We start from the raw sequence: 14,103 nt of genomic DNA on the forward strand, positions 1-14,103 counted from the left end.
GTGCAGTGGTGCAATCACCAAGGCTCAATTGATCCTCCAGCCTCAGACCTCCCCAGTAGTTGGGACTGTAGGCACACACCACCACACCCGCCTAATTTTTGTATTTTTTTGTAGAGATAGAATTTTGTCATGCTGCCTACGTTGGAGGTAGACATTTGTTTGTTTGTTTGTTTATTTATTTATTTATTTATTTTTGAGACAGAGTCTCACTCTGTCGCCCAGGCTGGAGTGCAGTGGTGCAATCTCGGCTCATTGCAACCTCCACCTCCCGGGTTCAAGCGATTCTCCTGCCTCAGCCTCCTGAGTAGCTGGGATTACAGGTGCAAGCCACCACGCCCGGCTAATTTTTGTATTTTTAGTAGAGACAGTGTTTCACCATGTTGGTCAAGCTGGTCTGGAACTCCTGACCTCATGATCCGCCCGCCTTGGCCTCCCAAAGTGCTGGGATTACAGTCGTGAACCACCACTCCCGGCCTTGGAGGTAGACATTATCTCCTGTGTTAGTCAAGGTTCTCCAGAGAAACAGGACCAACAGGAGATATATGTAAATAGATTTATTCTTTCATATAATTTATTGTGATTATGGAGGCTGAGAAGTCCTAAGAACTGCCATTTGCAAGCTGGAGCCCAGGAAAGCCAATGGTGTCATTCTAGTCCAAGCCCGAAGACGAAGACCTGAGAATTAGAGTTTAGTGAGTTTTGTTGTTTGTTTGTTTGTCTGTTTAGAAACAGGATATTGTTCTGGCATCCACACTGGAGTATAGTGGCACAATTTTAGCTCACTGCAGGCTTGCATTCCTGGGCTCAAGCAGTCCTCCCACCTCAGCCTCCTGAGTAGGTGGGACTACAAGCATGTGCCACCATGCCCAAATAATTTTTTATTTTTATTTTTTGTAGAGACGGAACCTCGCTATGTTGCCCAGGCTGGTCTCGAACTCCTTGTCTCAAGGGATCCTCCCACCTTGGCCTCCCAAAGCTCTGGGATTATCAGCATGAGCCACCATGCCCAGCCAAAACCAGGAGTTCAATGGTGTCAGTTCCAGTCTGAGTCCAAAGGCCGAAGAGCAAGGAGTGCTGATGTACAAGGGCAGGAGAAGATGGATGTCATAGCTCAAGAAGCGAGAACAAATTTGCCCTTCTACCTTTTTGTTCTATTCAGGTCCTCAATGAATTGGATGATGTCCATGCACATTAGGGAGGGGTGCCTCTTCATTACTCGGTCTACCAATTCAAATGCTAATCTCTTCCAGAAACATCCCTACAGACACACCCAGAAATAATGTTTTCCCATCTATCTCAGTACCCCATGATCCAGTCAAGTGAACATATAAAATTGGCTGTCACATCTCCATTTTGTTTATTTATTTACTTATTTATTTTAGACTAGTTAAGTTCAGTAGTGAGAAAGAGGGAAGGAATAGAACGAGGAGTTCAATCTGTGACTGACTGTGAACAATCGATTGAGATAACTCACTACCTTTGGACCAGCCATCTCCATTTTATAAATAAGAAAACTGAAGCTCAGAAAGGTTGTCTAAACTGCCAAAGCCATACAACTTTAAGTGCGGAAATAGGTTTTGTGTTCAATCTGCTTTTCTATAAAATCCCATGCAGGACATCCAGGCATCTAAAAGGTAGCTCAGTATCTCTGCCTTCTCTCCATTGTTAGCCTTGATGGACAATTTTTGCTGGAGCAAATATTCTGAAAAAGATTCCTCCTGTTTCCTATGGGAGTAGACGGCAAGCAGGTGAAGCCGGGCTCTCTTGAGCCTGGGAGCCCCTGGTAGGAGCATTTGGCTGGAAAGATGTGGAAGTCAATAAGCATTTCCTCCACCACCCAGAAGCATCTCCAAGCTCAGGCAGGAGGTGGGCAGTGAAGGGGAATACCAAGCGTCCTGCACATCAGGTAGAAGGAGGAAGCCCAGGCCATGGCAGGACTTACCTGTTGAGTCCTGCTGGGTTTGGGCAATGTCTCAGCAGAGACTGGCATACTCTCAGGCTTTTCATTTCCTTCCTTAGATTGGGGGCGCCTCTTGCCCTGTGCATCTTTCACAAAGCCTGGTCCTGAGTAGGTGCCCTGCAAAGGTGCAGGGGATCAATGGGGATGACTGAGTCTAACTGAAGAAAAAGAAGGCATTTCAAGTCTCTACAGGATGGGGATTTTAATGAGTGTAAATAGCTACCCTCTATTGAGCATTGTTTATGTGTGGACACTTTTTATGCATGTATATTGGAATATTTTTAGCTGTAAGTAATGATAACTAACAGTGACTTAAATAGGTAGTTATTTTCTGGCATAACAAGAAATTCCAAAGGTGCTCCTTTGGTCTTTCCATCTTGGTTACAAGACGGCTGTTACACCTAGCCCTCACCTCCAAGTTCAAGGCAGGCAGGGGTTGGGAGGCGCAGACAGTTCAGACTCAGCAGTCCTGTTTCATCAGGAAAGCAAAAGCTCTCCCAGTAACTCCCAGCAGAGTTCTACTAAATCTCATTGGCCCAAGGGAGCTGTAGTGGTAGGTAACAAGGAGCAAATGGCTTTTGGGTAGCCAGTCAACAGGGTCTGCCATGTGCATAGAAAGCACAGTATGTATTTGGCATGGAGTCGGTACTCAATAAGCATTAGCTATTTGGCTTGCCTGTGTGTGTTTGTGTGACTGCGTGTGGTTATGTGTATATTCTCCATTTTCCCGAACAGTCCTTGGAAGTAGCATCCTCCTTTACTAATGGGACCTAACACACAGCTGGCAAAAGGCACAGGTAGAGCCACACATCAGACTCATTTCTTTCTGACTGAAGTCTAAGGGCTCTTTCCATTGCCATGCCATGTTCCACCCTCCCCTTCAACTGTCCCTCTAAAGTCTTGTCTTGGAGTCACATCAGGTCCGAGTGGGCTTGATGAAGAAAGAAGGAGGAAGGAGATCAGATCAGTACTGTTGTCCAGGCTGGAGCGCAGTGGATCGTAGCTCACTGCAGCCTCCAACTCCATGGCTCAAGTGATCCTCCTGCCTCAGCCTTCCAAGTAACTAGGACAACAGGTGTGTGCTACCATGCCTGGCTAATTAATTAAAATAATTTTTGTTTTGGTAGAGGCAGGATCTCACTATGTTGCCCAGGCTGGTCTTGAACTCCTGGGCTCCAGTGATCCTCCCCCTTCAGCCTCCCAAAGTGCTAGAATTACAGGCATTAGCCACCATGCCTGGCCTGGAGATCAGTTCTTTTTTACTTTTTTTTGAGACAGGCTCTCCCTATGTCACTGAGGCTACAGTGCAGTTGTTCAATCACAGCTCACTGTAGCCTCTACCTCCTGGGCTCAAGTGATCCTCCCACCTCAGCCTCCTGAGTAGCTGGGACCACAGGCATGTATCACCATGCCCAGCTAATTTTTGCATTTTTTGTAGAGTCAGGGTTTCACCATGTTGCCCACTCTGGTCTCAAACTCCTGGGCTCAAGCAATCTGCCCACCTAGGCCTCCCAAAATGCTGGGACTATAGGTGTGAGCCACTGCACCTGGCCTGGAGCTCAGTTCTGAAATAAGTTGACACCTGTCCCTGGGGCTATCCACAGAGTAACGATGAAGTCATGAGAGGAGGTTCAATAACTGTGTGCTAGAGTCATACCTCCACCTGAGTGCAGCCACTTTAGAATGGTCAGGCTAGAAGGCTCAGCCTTGATTCTGATGATGCCACTACTGCCCAGAACTCCTCTGGGACTCTCTTTACAAGTTGCAAAAGACCTCAATCTCATTACTGTAATATTGCACCTCATTTCTGACCCCAAACCCAGCTGCAGCTTCTCATCTCATGAATTTCAAGTGACTTTTGACTATTGCCAAAAATCAAAAATCATTCCTTGAAGACAGAGTATATTGTAATTTAGATGCAAAAGAATGTGTTGTCTGCTTTGCAGCCACTTTTCAAATAAAAAAGAAATGTTTAAAGCAGTGGAAGCACTGTTTAAATAAATATGCTGGGCCAGGCGTGGTGGCTCACGCCTGTAATCCCAGCACTTTAGGAGGCCAAGGCGGGTGGATCACGAAGTCAAGAGATCAAGACCATCCTGGCTAACACGGTGAAACCCCATCTCTACTAAAAATACAAAAAATTAGCTGGGCGTGGTGGCGGGCGCCTGTAGTCCCAGCTATTTGGGAGGCTGAGGCAGGAGAATGGCGAGAACCTGGGAGGCAGAGCTTGCAGTGAGCCAAGGTCACACCACTGCACTCCAGCCTGGGCTACAGAGCGATACTCTGTCTCAAAAAAAAAAAATAAATAAATTAAATAAATAAATAAATAAATATGCCCTCCCAGGTTGACATCTTGGAAGACGATAACTCTAAGTTTGGTTGTATAATTTCTGCTGTGTTTAAGAAAAATTACTTAACTTGTGAGACATTGTGAAAAGGATGCTGGACTTGGTAAAGATACAAATGGGATTATAATGTTGGTCAGGTGAGACATGTTGCATTGGTGAAATTATAAATTGATATTGTTTTCTCAGAGCAATTTGGCAATGAGCATCACGAAGCTTTAAAGAGTTTAAACCAGGCCAGGCACAGTGGTTCACGCCTGTAATCCCAATACTTTGGGAGGCCGAGGTGGGCAGATCAGAAGTCAGGAGCTCGAGACCAGCCTGGTCAACATGGTGAAACCCCGTCTATACTAAAAATGTAAAAATTAGCTGGGTGTGGTGGTGCACGCCTGTAATCCCAGCTACTTGGGAGGCTGAGGCAGGAGCATCGCTTGAACCTGTGAGGTGGAGGTTGCAGTGAGCTGAGATCGCACCACTGCACTCCAGCCTGGGCGGCAGAGCAAGACTCCTTCTCAAAAAAAAAAAAAAAAAAAAAAAAGAGTTTAAACCAGTTGACCTAGGAATCTTCTAGGAAGATTTCTTAGGAATCTTTCTTAGGAAAACAGTCAGAGATGCAGACAAAGATTTATGTAACAGCTATTTATTGCAGACTTATTTGTAAAAGTAGTAAAAAGAAGGAAATAACCCAAATGTCCCACAATGCAGAAATTGTTAAGAAAATTACAGCATACTCATTAAGTGAAATAATGCAGCTATTTAAGATGAGGTTTTTAAAGAACTGTCAATGATGTTTGAAGATGTTCACAATAAGATAGGTGATAAAACAGACTATAAAACCACATGCATTATATAGTTCCATTTTTATTTTCTGTATGCTAAAAAAAACCCTCAAGATATATCCAAAACATGACCAGTGGTTTGATCTGGGTGATGAAATTATAAGTGATTTTAGAGTTGCTTCGTTACGCTTTTATATGTATAATTTTTATTATTATAACTATAAATATTACTTTTGTAGTTAGAAAATATGTATAATGAACATTAAAATTACTTTTTAAGAAAGAAAGAAATGTGTTTTACTGGGAGAAAAGAGATCTGCCCCCAGGGTTCTGATGGTTTAGTGGAGGAAATGAGACATGTACACAGATACGTTTATTACAAGGCAGTAAGGGCTATCATGGAGGTTTTATCAAGTGTGGAGGAAAGGATTAGCTCTGCCTAGGAGAGTTGAAGGTTAGTGAAAAGAGGTAACGTTTGTTCGGGCCTTGAAGGATGAATAGGGGTCCTCTAGGGCTTTGTAAACTGTGAAGCACTATCTAAGTGTAAGTTAGTCTTTGACTTTTATGATTACTGTCAAGGCTTACCTCATATAAAGCTCTCTTTCTTGTCTCTTTCCCATGCTCCCTGAAGCCCAGGATCCCTGGGAGAGGAAGCAGCAGCAGTTAAACAGTCACACATCAGTGCTCCAGCAAGTGAACTGAGGTGCATCCAACTAAGGAGCAGATCCAGGACCAGAAGAAATAAAATTATCTGGGAGCAGGGCCAGGAAGGTGCTGGTGGGTAAACAGTTCCCACTTATTTGCCACCCTGTGGTAAGGCTGGCTTTGCTTGAGGCCTCCACCCTGAGATTTGGGGCCATCTCCATCTGGGGGATGGTAAAACCTGTGAACGAGCATCACACAGCAGTCTATGATTTACATTGGCAGGAAATGGTGTGTCAGATGTCCTTACAGCCTCCAGACAGGGTGGAGTGGAAAGGAGGGGTGTGAGTGAGGGGATCAGGAAGGGTGACAAGAGATGATTTGTATGGGAGAAATTCTTAGAAGCTCAAGATTGGAAGGGACTTAAAAGTTCTGTGATTTAATCCTCCCAGTCCCCTTCCTAGCATCTCTATCACATTGTCATTCTTCCCGGGTGCAGCTCAGAGGCCACCTCTTCTATTACCTTCCACTTCAGTTCCTCTGGCCTATGCTTCAGGCATTTCCCATTATTTAATTTTACGAAAGAAAATTCAGTGTCCCCTGTGTGCCAGGCACTGTGCTTAGAATAGGTCCTGAATTGCAGTATGCCCTCCTGTGCCTCCTGTTGTTTATTTATTTATTTATGCAATGAATGTATACTGAATGTCTATTATATGCCAGGTAAAGTTCTAGATGTTGTAACAGAGTGGAGGAAAATACAGCCAGGATCTCAGGCTCTCACGGATCTGTCGTTCTAGTAGGAGAGATATACAATAAACAAATGAAAAAATAAAATATTGGGTTATAAATGTCAAGAAGGAGCCAGCTTTGGAAAATTTAGGGGAAGAACTTTCTATACAAAGAGAACAGCTAGTTCCAAGATCCTATGGGGGTAACTCCTGTTTGCTCCAGGAACAAAAGGAAGGAAACTGTGGCCTTGTGCATGGAAAATGCTTTCTTCTTTGTCTGTAAATGACAATATTCTTATGTGTCAGGATGTAGTTCAAGCATTGCCTCTTTAGGCAAATCTATCCTGATTTCTCAGGTAGAAGTGACCACTATCTCCTTTCCTCCTCACTGCCCCTGAGTAGACTTCTGTGAGCACACCTGTGGCACTTTGCCATTCTTACCACATTAAATCACTGTGACTCCCTAGTGGACCTCAGTCTCATTCAAGGGCAGGACTGAGCTTCCTATCTAAATCCCTAATGTTCAGGATAGAACCTGGCACAGAGTCTGTGATCAGTAATGGTTTGTTCCTGGAATACTGAACTGTCACCCAGCACCCTATCAGAGCCTCACTAGTGATGCTTATTTGGAATCGGAAACAATTTATTGATCAGTGCCAGGCCCTGTGCTGGGTACTTTCCACCCTGCTCATTCTTATAAGTCTCACAGTCAACACGTCCAGTAAGTATCACTATTTTATTCTATAATTAAAACTCAGGCCAGACTCAGTGGCTCATGCCTGTAATCCCAGCACTTTGGGAGGCTAAGGCAGGAGAATCACTTGAACCCAGGAGTTCAAGACCAGCCTGGGCAACAGAGTAAGACCCTATCTCTATGAAAAAATAAGAAAAACTGGGTGTGGTAGTGCATACCTGTAGCCCGAGCTACTCGGGAGGCTGAGATGGGAGGATCACTTGAGCCCAGGAAATAGAGGCTGCAGTAAGCTGTGATTACACCACTGCACTCCAGCCTCCCAAAGAGGGAGAAACTTAAAGAATTAAAGTGATTATCTGAGGTGGCTCAGTAAGAAGAAACAGAACTAAGATTTGAACCCAAGTCTTCTTGATGTCAAATCCCAATGGTTCCTCTTCTATGTGATGTGACTCATGATGCATTAGTTCATCCATCCTCTCTTTTCTGCTATATAATCATTTTCCTGGGAAAAGGGTCTTTTTTTTTTTTTTTTTTTACTTCATTCTACTATATTCCTTATGACACCAGAACAGTGCTTTGTATTTAGTACACAGTCAATACATATGTCTTAAATCTCCAAGAGGTAGAAAAGAAAGAATGAATGTGTGAATGAATGCTTCACCCAAAGTGAATCAGTCTCTGATAACAGTTCATAGAATGGTGATGGGCTGGAGAGAGGCATTTCTGAGGGGAGGCACCTTCCCAAATACCTCCAGGCGTCGATTCCAGGAGGGCCTGGAGAGAGCTGAGGATGCTGTCTCTGTGCTAAAGCACTTGTTTCTTAGAAATCACACCTTTTGCTCAGCTGCACATCTCAGCAGGCAGGCAGGGCAGAGGGGAACATGCATGGCTTCCAATGAGTTGGGAAAATGAGGTTAGGTTTCAATTCAGATACTTATTTGTGTTTTCTAGGTCTGCACGGTCGATGAATTTTCAACGAGCAGTGATTCTGTTCCTCATCTTTCATTGCTTTATGGGACTTCAGGGAATGAAAGCATAACATCCTGCTTTCCCATAAGTTCTCTGGCTGCTACACTGGCACCAATTAAAGACATGTCTATGCAATTAATCAAAACCAATTTGGAAGCACTCCGGCGCTGCTCCTCTGATGTACTGCCTGCTCCGCATACAGTAGTTCCTCAGCTGCGGTGATGGAGCCAGGCACATAGGAGCTTTTGATGAACTGGCTGTACTGGCCCCAAGTGTTAACTATGTCGTCTGACATGACTAATGAGGCTCTGGACTTGATCCGCGTGAGCGGAGCAGCCCTGCTGTCTGGAGGAGGCTCAGTTTCCACAGAGGCTGCAACGTGCAGGGTACACACTGCATCATGTCAGCTGGAGTCCTGGAGGCCTCTAGTGTTGGAGCTGGTAGTCATCCATGGAGAGGGTGATGGAAACTGTGGGCCAGGCTCTGTGTTGGGTGCCAGTGTGAATGTGACCAAATTTAAACTTCTAGCTCAGCCTCCTCATTTTAGACCTGAAAATCAAGACCCAGCAAAAGTGTGAGGCTTGCGAAAGACCTGAACTTTGGAGAGAGAAATGATGGAGAAAGCATGGTCTCTGCCCTAGATGAGAGGTAAATATGTATGAGGGTAACAACTGGGGCCTGGTGCAAATATACTTCATCAAGAGTTAACCATAGGCTTCCTTTCTTCCTTCTGCAAACCTTTATCAAGGGGAAGGGTTGCTTGTGCCCTTGTCACCTCAGCAATTCCAAGAGCATGGAATTTGGAGTCAACAGATCTGTGTTTGAGTCCCAACCCTACTTTGAGTTGATGTAATCTTGCAAATCACTTCATTTTTCTGAGCCTTGGTTTCCCCAGCTGTAACATTGGAACAGGCCATATACTGCCCAGCCAGCCTACTTCCATGAGCCCTTCTGTGACTCAACTGAGTTAATGGGTGTGAAAGTGTAAGTAAGAGCCTCTGCACGTGTTAGTTATTATTCCAGTTTTCATCTCCCTAAGGAGCACTGGCTGAAATCTCTGGAATGTGGATCCACAGATAGCTTTAACTCTCTTCCTCTTCCTGCCTCTTTCAAATGGACATAAAAACCAATTGGTCATCTGCCTATAATCTCAACAGCTTTCCCAGAGAGCCCATGCAGAGAAAGAGGAAGAACTCAACCGTTGTAAATTAATGTCATTCCATACATTGATTGAGCACCTACCACATGCCAGACATTGTGTGAGGGATCAGAGTTGGATAAGACACGTTTCTTGGCCACCTTGAGAAGCTCACCGTTTAGTAGGAGAAACAGAGCTGGGCATAAATAACTATAATGTACTGCAGACAAATGCAATTGCCATAGGAAAGATACAAATCAAGTGTTTTGGGAGCCAGAGGATGGAGTGATTCATTCCCCAAAAGGAGACTGGAAAAAGGTTCATCAACGAAGTGGTACTGAAAGATGGGCAGGGCTTAGCTCTGTCAGGAAGAATGAGGCAGGGCGTTCCAGACAGAGAGACCAGCATAGGCAAATGTATGAAATCTGGAAAGGAATGGCGATCTAAAGGATAGAATAAAATCAAGTGAGGTATGGGGTGTGAGCATGAATCAAAGAAAAATCACTGCACCCCAGCTCTGAAACCCAGGCATAAATGTTGCTGTTTCACTGTTCTCTTTGCTGGCTGAGGTCACCTTGGCCTCTGTCCCTCAGTCAGAGAGAATCCCACACTGGCTCTTCCTCCAGCAAAGCCAAACCCAAGCCCCAGCCAGCTGAGGCAAAAACAAATGAACAGGGATCAACAATACCATTAGATGCAAAAATTCTTGAGCTGGGAAGTGCCAGGTCACAGCCATACCTCCCCAGCCAGGGTAAGAGCTTGATCAGATGTGGCAATGACACCAACCCTGGAGCATGATGGCAAGGAACTTAAGCCTCTTGGCATGGGTCACAGGCTACATTTTTTTCCTTCCCCCCTTCATCCAAAAGAAGCTAGCTTCTTCTTTATGAGTGCTGCTGTCAGAATGGCTTTGGAAAGCCTAGAGCTGCAGCTGGACTCAAGGCATTGCCGTGGCCACCCCAGGGACTCGTATTTTCTCAGTCTTTCTATCTTTCATTGTGAATTGTTTTTTATTGTGCAAATAATACAGTGTTAGGAACGGAAACTTCAAGAAGAGAAAGAGGAAAGAGAGCACCCACTCACACGTTATCTGTTTCCATTTCTCCTTGCCCTTTCCTGCTGTTGTCCATGAGCATAATTTTTTGGCCGCTTTTATTACTGATACAACTACGTATTCTGTTTTTATTGCTTAGCCTTGTATCATATAAGGCTACTTATTGCCAGCCCCTCGTGTCCACACTGGTTTGGCATTGTTCTCCCAAGACTGAAGAAATATGCCAGGGGTCATGTAAAGGGACTTTCCGCAGATAACATGGTCGCCATTGACAACTGGCATCATGTGGCAGAGGAAAAGCATTGACTGCTCTGCCATCATGTTGATTTGGGTTGGAATCTCAGCTCCTCTACTTCGAAGCTAGATGGCCCTGGGCAGATCATTCCATCTCTTTGAGCCACAGGTCCTCATCTATAAGATGGGGATGGCATTAGTACCATCTTATGATACTAATGGGATCACAGTGAGAATTAAGTGACATACCAAAAGGGGAATGCTCAATAAAGAGCAGCTCTCCTTCCCAACCCTTGAGGGGCCGACCTAGAATCCACTCTGCTTTTTCCTCTCTTGCCCACATTTGGCCACCTCCCCTCTCCTGGGCCCAGAAGGCCCCCTGGGTGAGACTACCTAAATTATGACAGGCATACCAGTCTGCATATTTATTATTCACTGGGTGAATTTGCTATCTTTTACTTAAGTATTTTCCTCTGATGAAACTTTTGTTTTTGTCCAGTTTTTCACTGTTTCCAATAATGATGCAAAAAAAAAAAAAAAATACCAGTGTGTGCTGTTCACCCTATGCTTTAAAAATTGTATTTTCTCGGAAACAATCCCCAGGAGTAGTATCACTGAGATAGAGGATAGAAACATTTTCAAGGTTTCTGATGTGTATTTCCAAATTGCTTTTCGGATTTGTGCCTGTTATGCTGCCACCAATTTGAGGGAGGGGACCACTTGGGCTACATTGGAGGCCGCTGGGCTCTGGTCACAAACTTCTGTCTCTGCTTTATTTCTACCATTGCCTTTTCTTAACATGGCTCCTGAACTTCTCACTCTATGGGACAATTCATTGTTTGTCCCCAAAACGATGCTCCCATACTTTTGTGCCTTTGTACTTCCTGTTAGTCTTCACCACCCTTGCCCAAGAATATTCTTCCTTTAAGATACCCTCTCACCTTAGAGCTCAACCTTTGTGGAACTGGGAACTTCTATACTCTCTTCAAGACCCACTTCAAACACCCCTCTCTCTGTGAACCAGTTCCAATCCCCCCAAGCAGAGTTATAAGTTATCACTTATAACAAAAGTTATCACTTTTGTTATAAGTGGTACCTGGAGGAACCCTTGGCATCCAAGTGTTCACCAAGAGTCAGCCATCCCCTAACCTCAGCTACAGGCCCCAGTTTTTGTGATTCTCTCTTCTCTTCGCACCAGGCAATCTCACCAGGTTTTCCCAACTCATGTCCTAAATATTCTTAGATCCACTTATCTTTGCCTCATGGTCATTGCTAGAGCTATCACCTCTCATCAGGATTCCTGCAATGGTCCCCACACACACACACACACAAAAAGAGTAATATGTACGTGGTTCAAAAGCCAAAATAGTCTCCAAGGCTTATTATAAGAAACAGTAGATTCCTGCCCTAATCCCCACTACCCAAGCCTTACTCCTCAGAGACAACTTGCCACTTTCAGCTATTTCTTTTGGTATTTACTTCCATTTGCCAAATAAGATACCTATACTGCAGTTTCTTGATTTTAAGTTTAGGCATTATCTTTTCTAAATTTTTTAAAATTTTGTTTATTAGTTTTATTACAGACCTAGTCTTTTTTTTTTTTATTTTAAGGGTATTCCTGAAACACCAAGGTTTAGATATTATCTACTGACTTTGAACAATGGAAGATTTCTCTAATAGCGCTTCTCTCCTCTGTTCTCTAATATAATTGTATCTACAATTATTTAACAATTTTTGGTTAATCATTTTGCAGTATTTACACATCATGACCAGAGAAGCCATTAAAAAATATTTATCCTCTGAGATACCAACATCTCTTCTGAGGCTGCTATCTCTCCTGGTGAGGTTTGAGCCTCCTGGGGGCAGGTGGAGCACTCAGGGACAGGGGCTGATATGTGGGAGGTGGGGCTGGCTGGCTATTGGCTGGCAGCCAGGTGGCACCAGAACAGTCTCGGGATGGTTCTCATGCAGGGCTCCCTGGGCCAGGTAGGTATAGCAAGCAAGGTTCATGTCAGCCTTTTGGGGGAGCCAAAGGCAGTGCCCAGGAGGGACTGGAGGCTGCTGACTGGCACAGAAACTGACTGATCTGAACAAATGCTGGCCTCTTGAACAGGGTTCTGGGGTCCCTGGCTATATGTCAGGTACTGTCTTTTTAGTAGCTAGATCTGATGGATAGCCATAGTTAAGCCATCACAGTGCCTGGGATATAGCTGGACCTGACAGATTTGGTCATCATACTGTTCTTTCAAAGAGTTTGAGAGAAGACTTAGTGATAGAGATACAGAAACTAAGTGAAAGAAAACAAAAAGGCAATTATTAACATAGGAGAAACTGAAATCTTAACAAGAATGGAAATATACTCACAGACCCCTACATGGCTTAACTATGAATAACATTTACATAGTCATAACACCGGCCAACAGGACTGCACTGCATTAGGTACGTTCGACTGTATTGGTTATTAAAGTGTTGAAATATTTCTATACTGGCTAGTAAATAGTAGCCACCCTCAAGCTGTTGCCACTGTACCAGCCATGCCGTCCACCCCCTCTCCCTGCCTTTTAGAATTCCCTGGAACTTCTCAGGATCCATCAGATTCAGCTACTAAAAAGACAGTACCTGGCATATAGCCAGGGGCCCCAGAACCCTGTTCAAGATGTATAATGAATAATATATAATTTTGTTTAATTTTAATACTTAAATATTAATAGCCACATGTGGTTAATGGCTACCGTGTTGGACAGCACAGATCTAGAATGATGTGTTTTCCTGACAGGACACTGCTGATATAATACTTGCCATGAAAGCGGTCACGGGAAACTGACCCTCCATGATACAAATCTGGGATTGTAATATGACCTGAGTGGGCTTGAATTCAACGATGACTTCATTGCCAGTGGAAAATGGGATACTGTGTCAGGGAAGAATTCCAACCTCATGGAAGATGGCAACGAGTAACAGGACTCCAAATTGACTTGCCACAACTCTATGGGTGCTGAAAGTAGGCAAGACCCAGTGGATCAGAAAAAGACAGCATAGAAAACAAAAGGGCCAAGAGCACGGTAGAGCAAGTTTCCTTGCCCTCAAATCCCACGAGTCAATACAATGGCCCAGATGGCAGCTATGTGTGCCTTGGGCCTGTGATGTCACCGAGGAACCCTGGGCTAAGGGCAGAACCTTTTATAGCAAGCAGTTAACAAGCCAGTCTCTTTCCCCTGGAGAGTGAATTGCTGGACGTTGTGGTCACCTTGACCTACCCCTACCTACCTAACTGCTTTTGTGACTAATTATATAAATGATTCAGGGTCAGAAAATGGTTAGTCCTTGCAGTTTGGGACAAACAAGAGTATACAAGGACATTTGGAGGTCGGCGAACTGCATCTCCCAAAACTGTCCACCGTAGTCCATGGCATGCAATAGCAAAAGTTACTTAAACTAGCACCTTGTGAATAACTGGGATGAAATGCCTTCAAAGGCAAGTCTTTGGAAGACCAAATGGCTGCTGAAATGCGCTACTAAGGCGAGAATTGTGACCAAGGATTTTAAGATGGATTATTTGC

General features: G+C 44.3%; 1 protein-coding gene across 2 annotated transcripts in view; it reads left to right on the forward strand.

The window, feature by feature from the left end:
• The window catches only part of GVQW3 (GVQW motif containing 3), a 33,300-nt gene extending 21,440 nt beyond the window's left edge, over nucleotides 1-11,860 (forward strand). The window contains exon 2 of one of the 2 annotated variants that reach the window (XM_024255943.3): nucleotides 8,100-11,860. In XM_024255943.3, coding sequence (XP_024111711.1) covers nucleotides 8,100-8,339 — 240 coding nt within the window. In that variant the 3' untranslated portion in view covers nucleotides 8,340-11,860. Of the gene's footprint in view, nucleotides 1-897; nucleotides 7,154-8,099 lie in introns of those variants that run through there. The other variant, XM_063711298.1, reaches the window with a different exon arrangement.
• The last annotated feature ends 2,243 nt before the right edge of the window (nucleotides 11,861-14,103 follow it).

Source organism: Pongo abelii, chromosome 9, assembly GCF_028885655.2.
Source record: "Pongo abelii isolate AG06213 chromosome 9, NHGRI_mPonAbe1-v2.0_pri, whole genome shotgun sequence".
NCBI lineage: Eukaryota > Metazoa > Chordata > Mammalia > Primates > Hominidae > Pongo > Pongo abelii.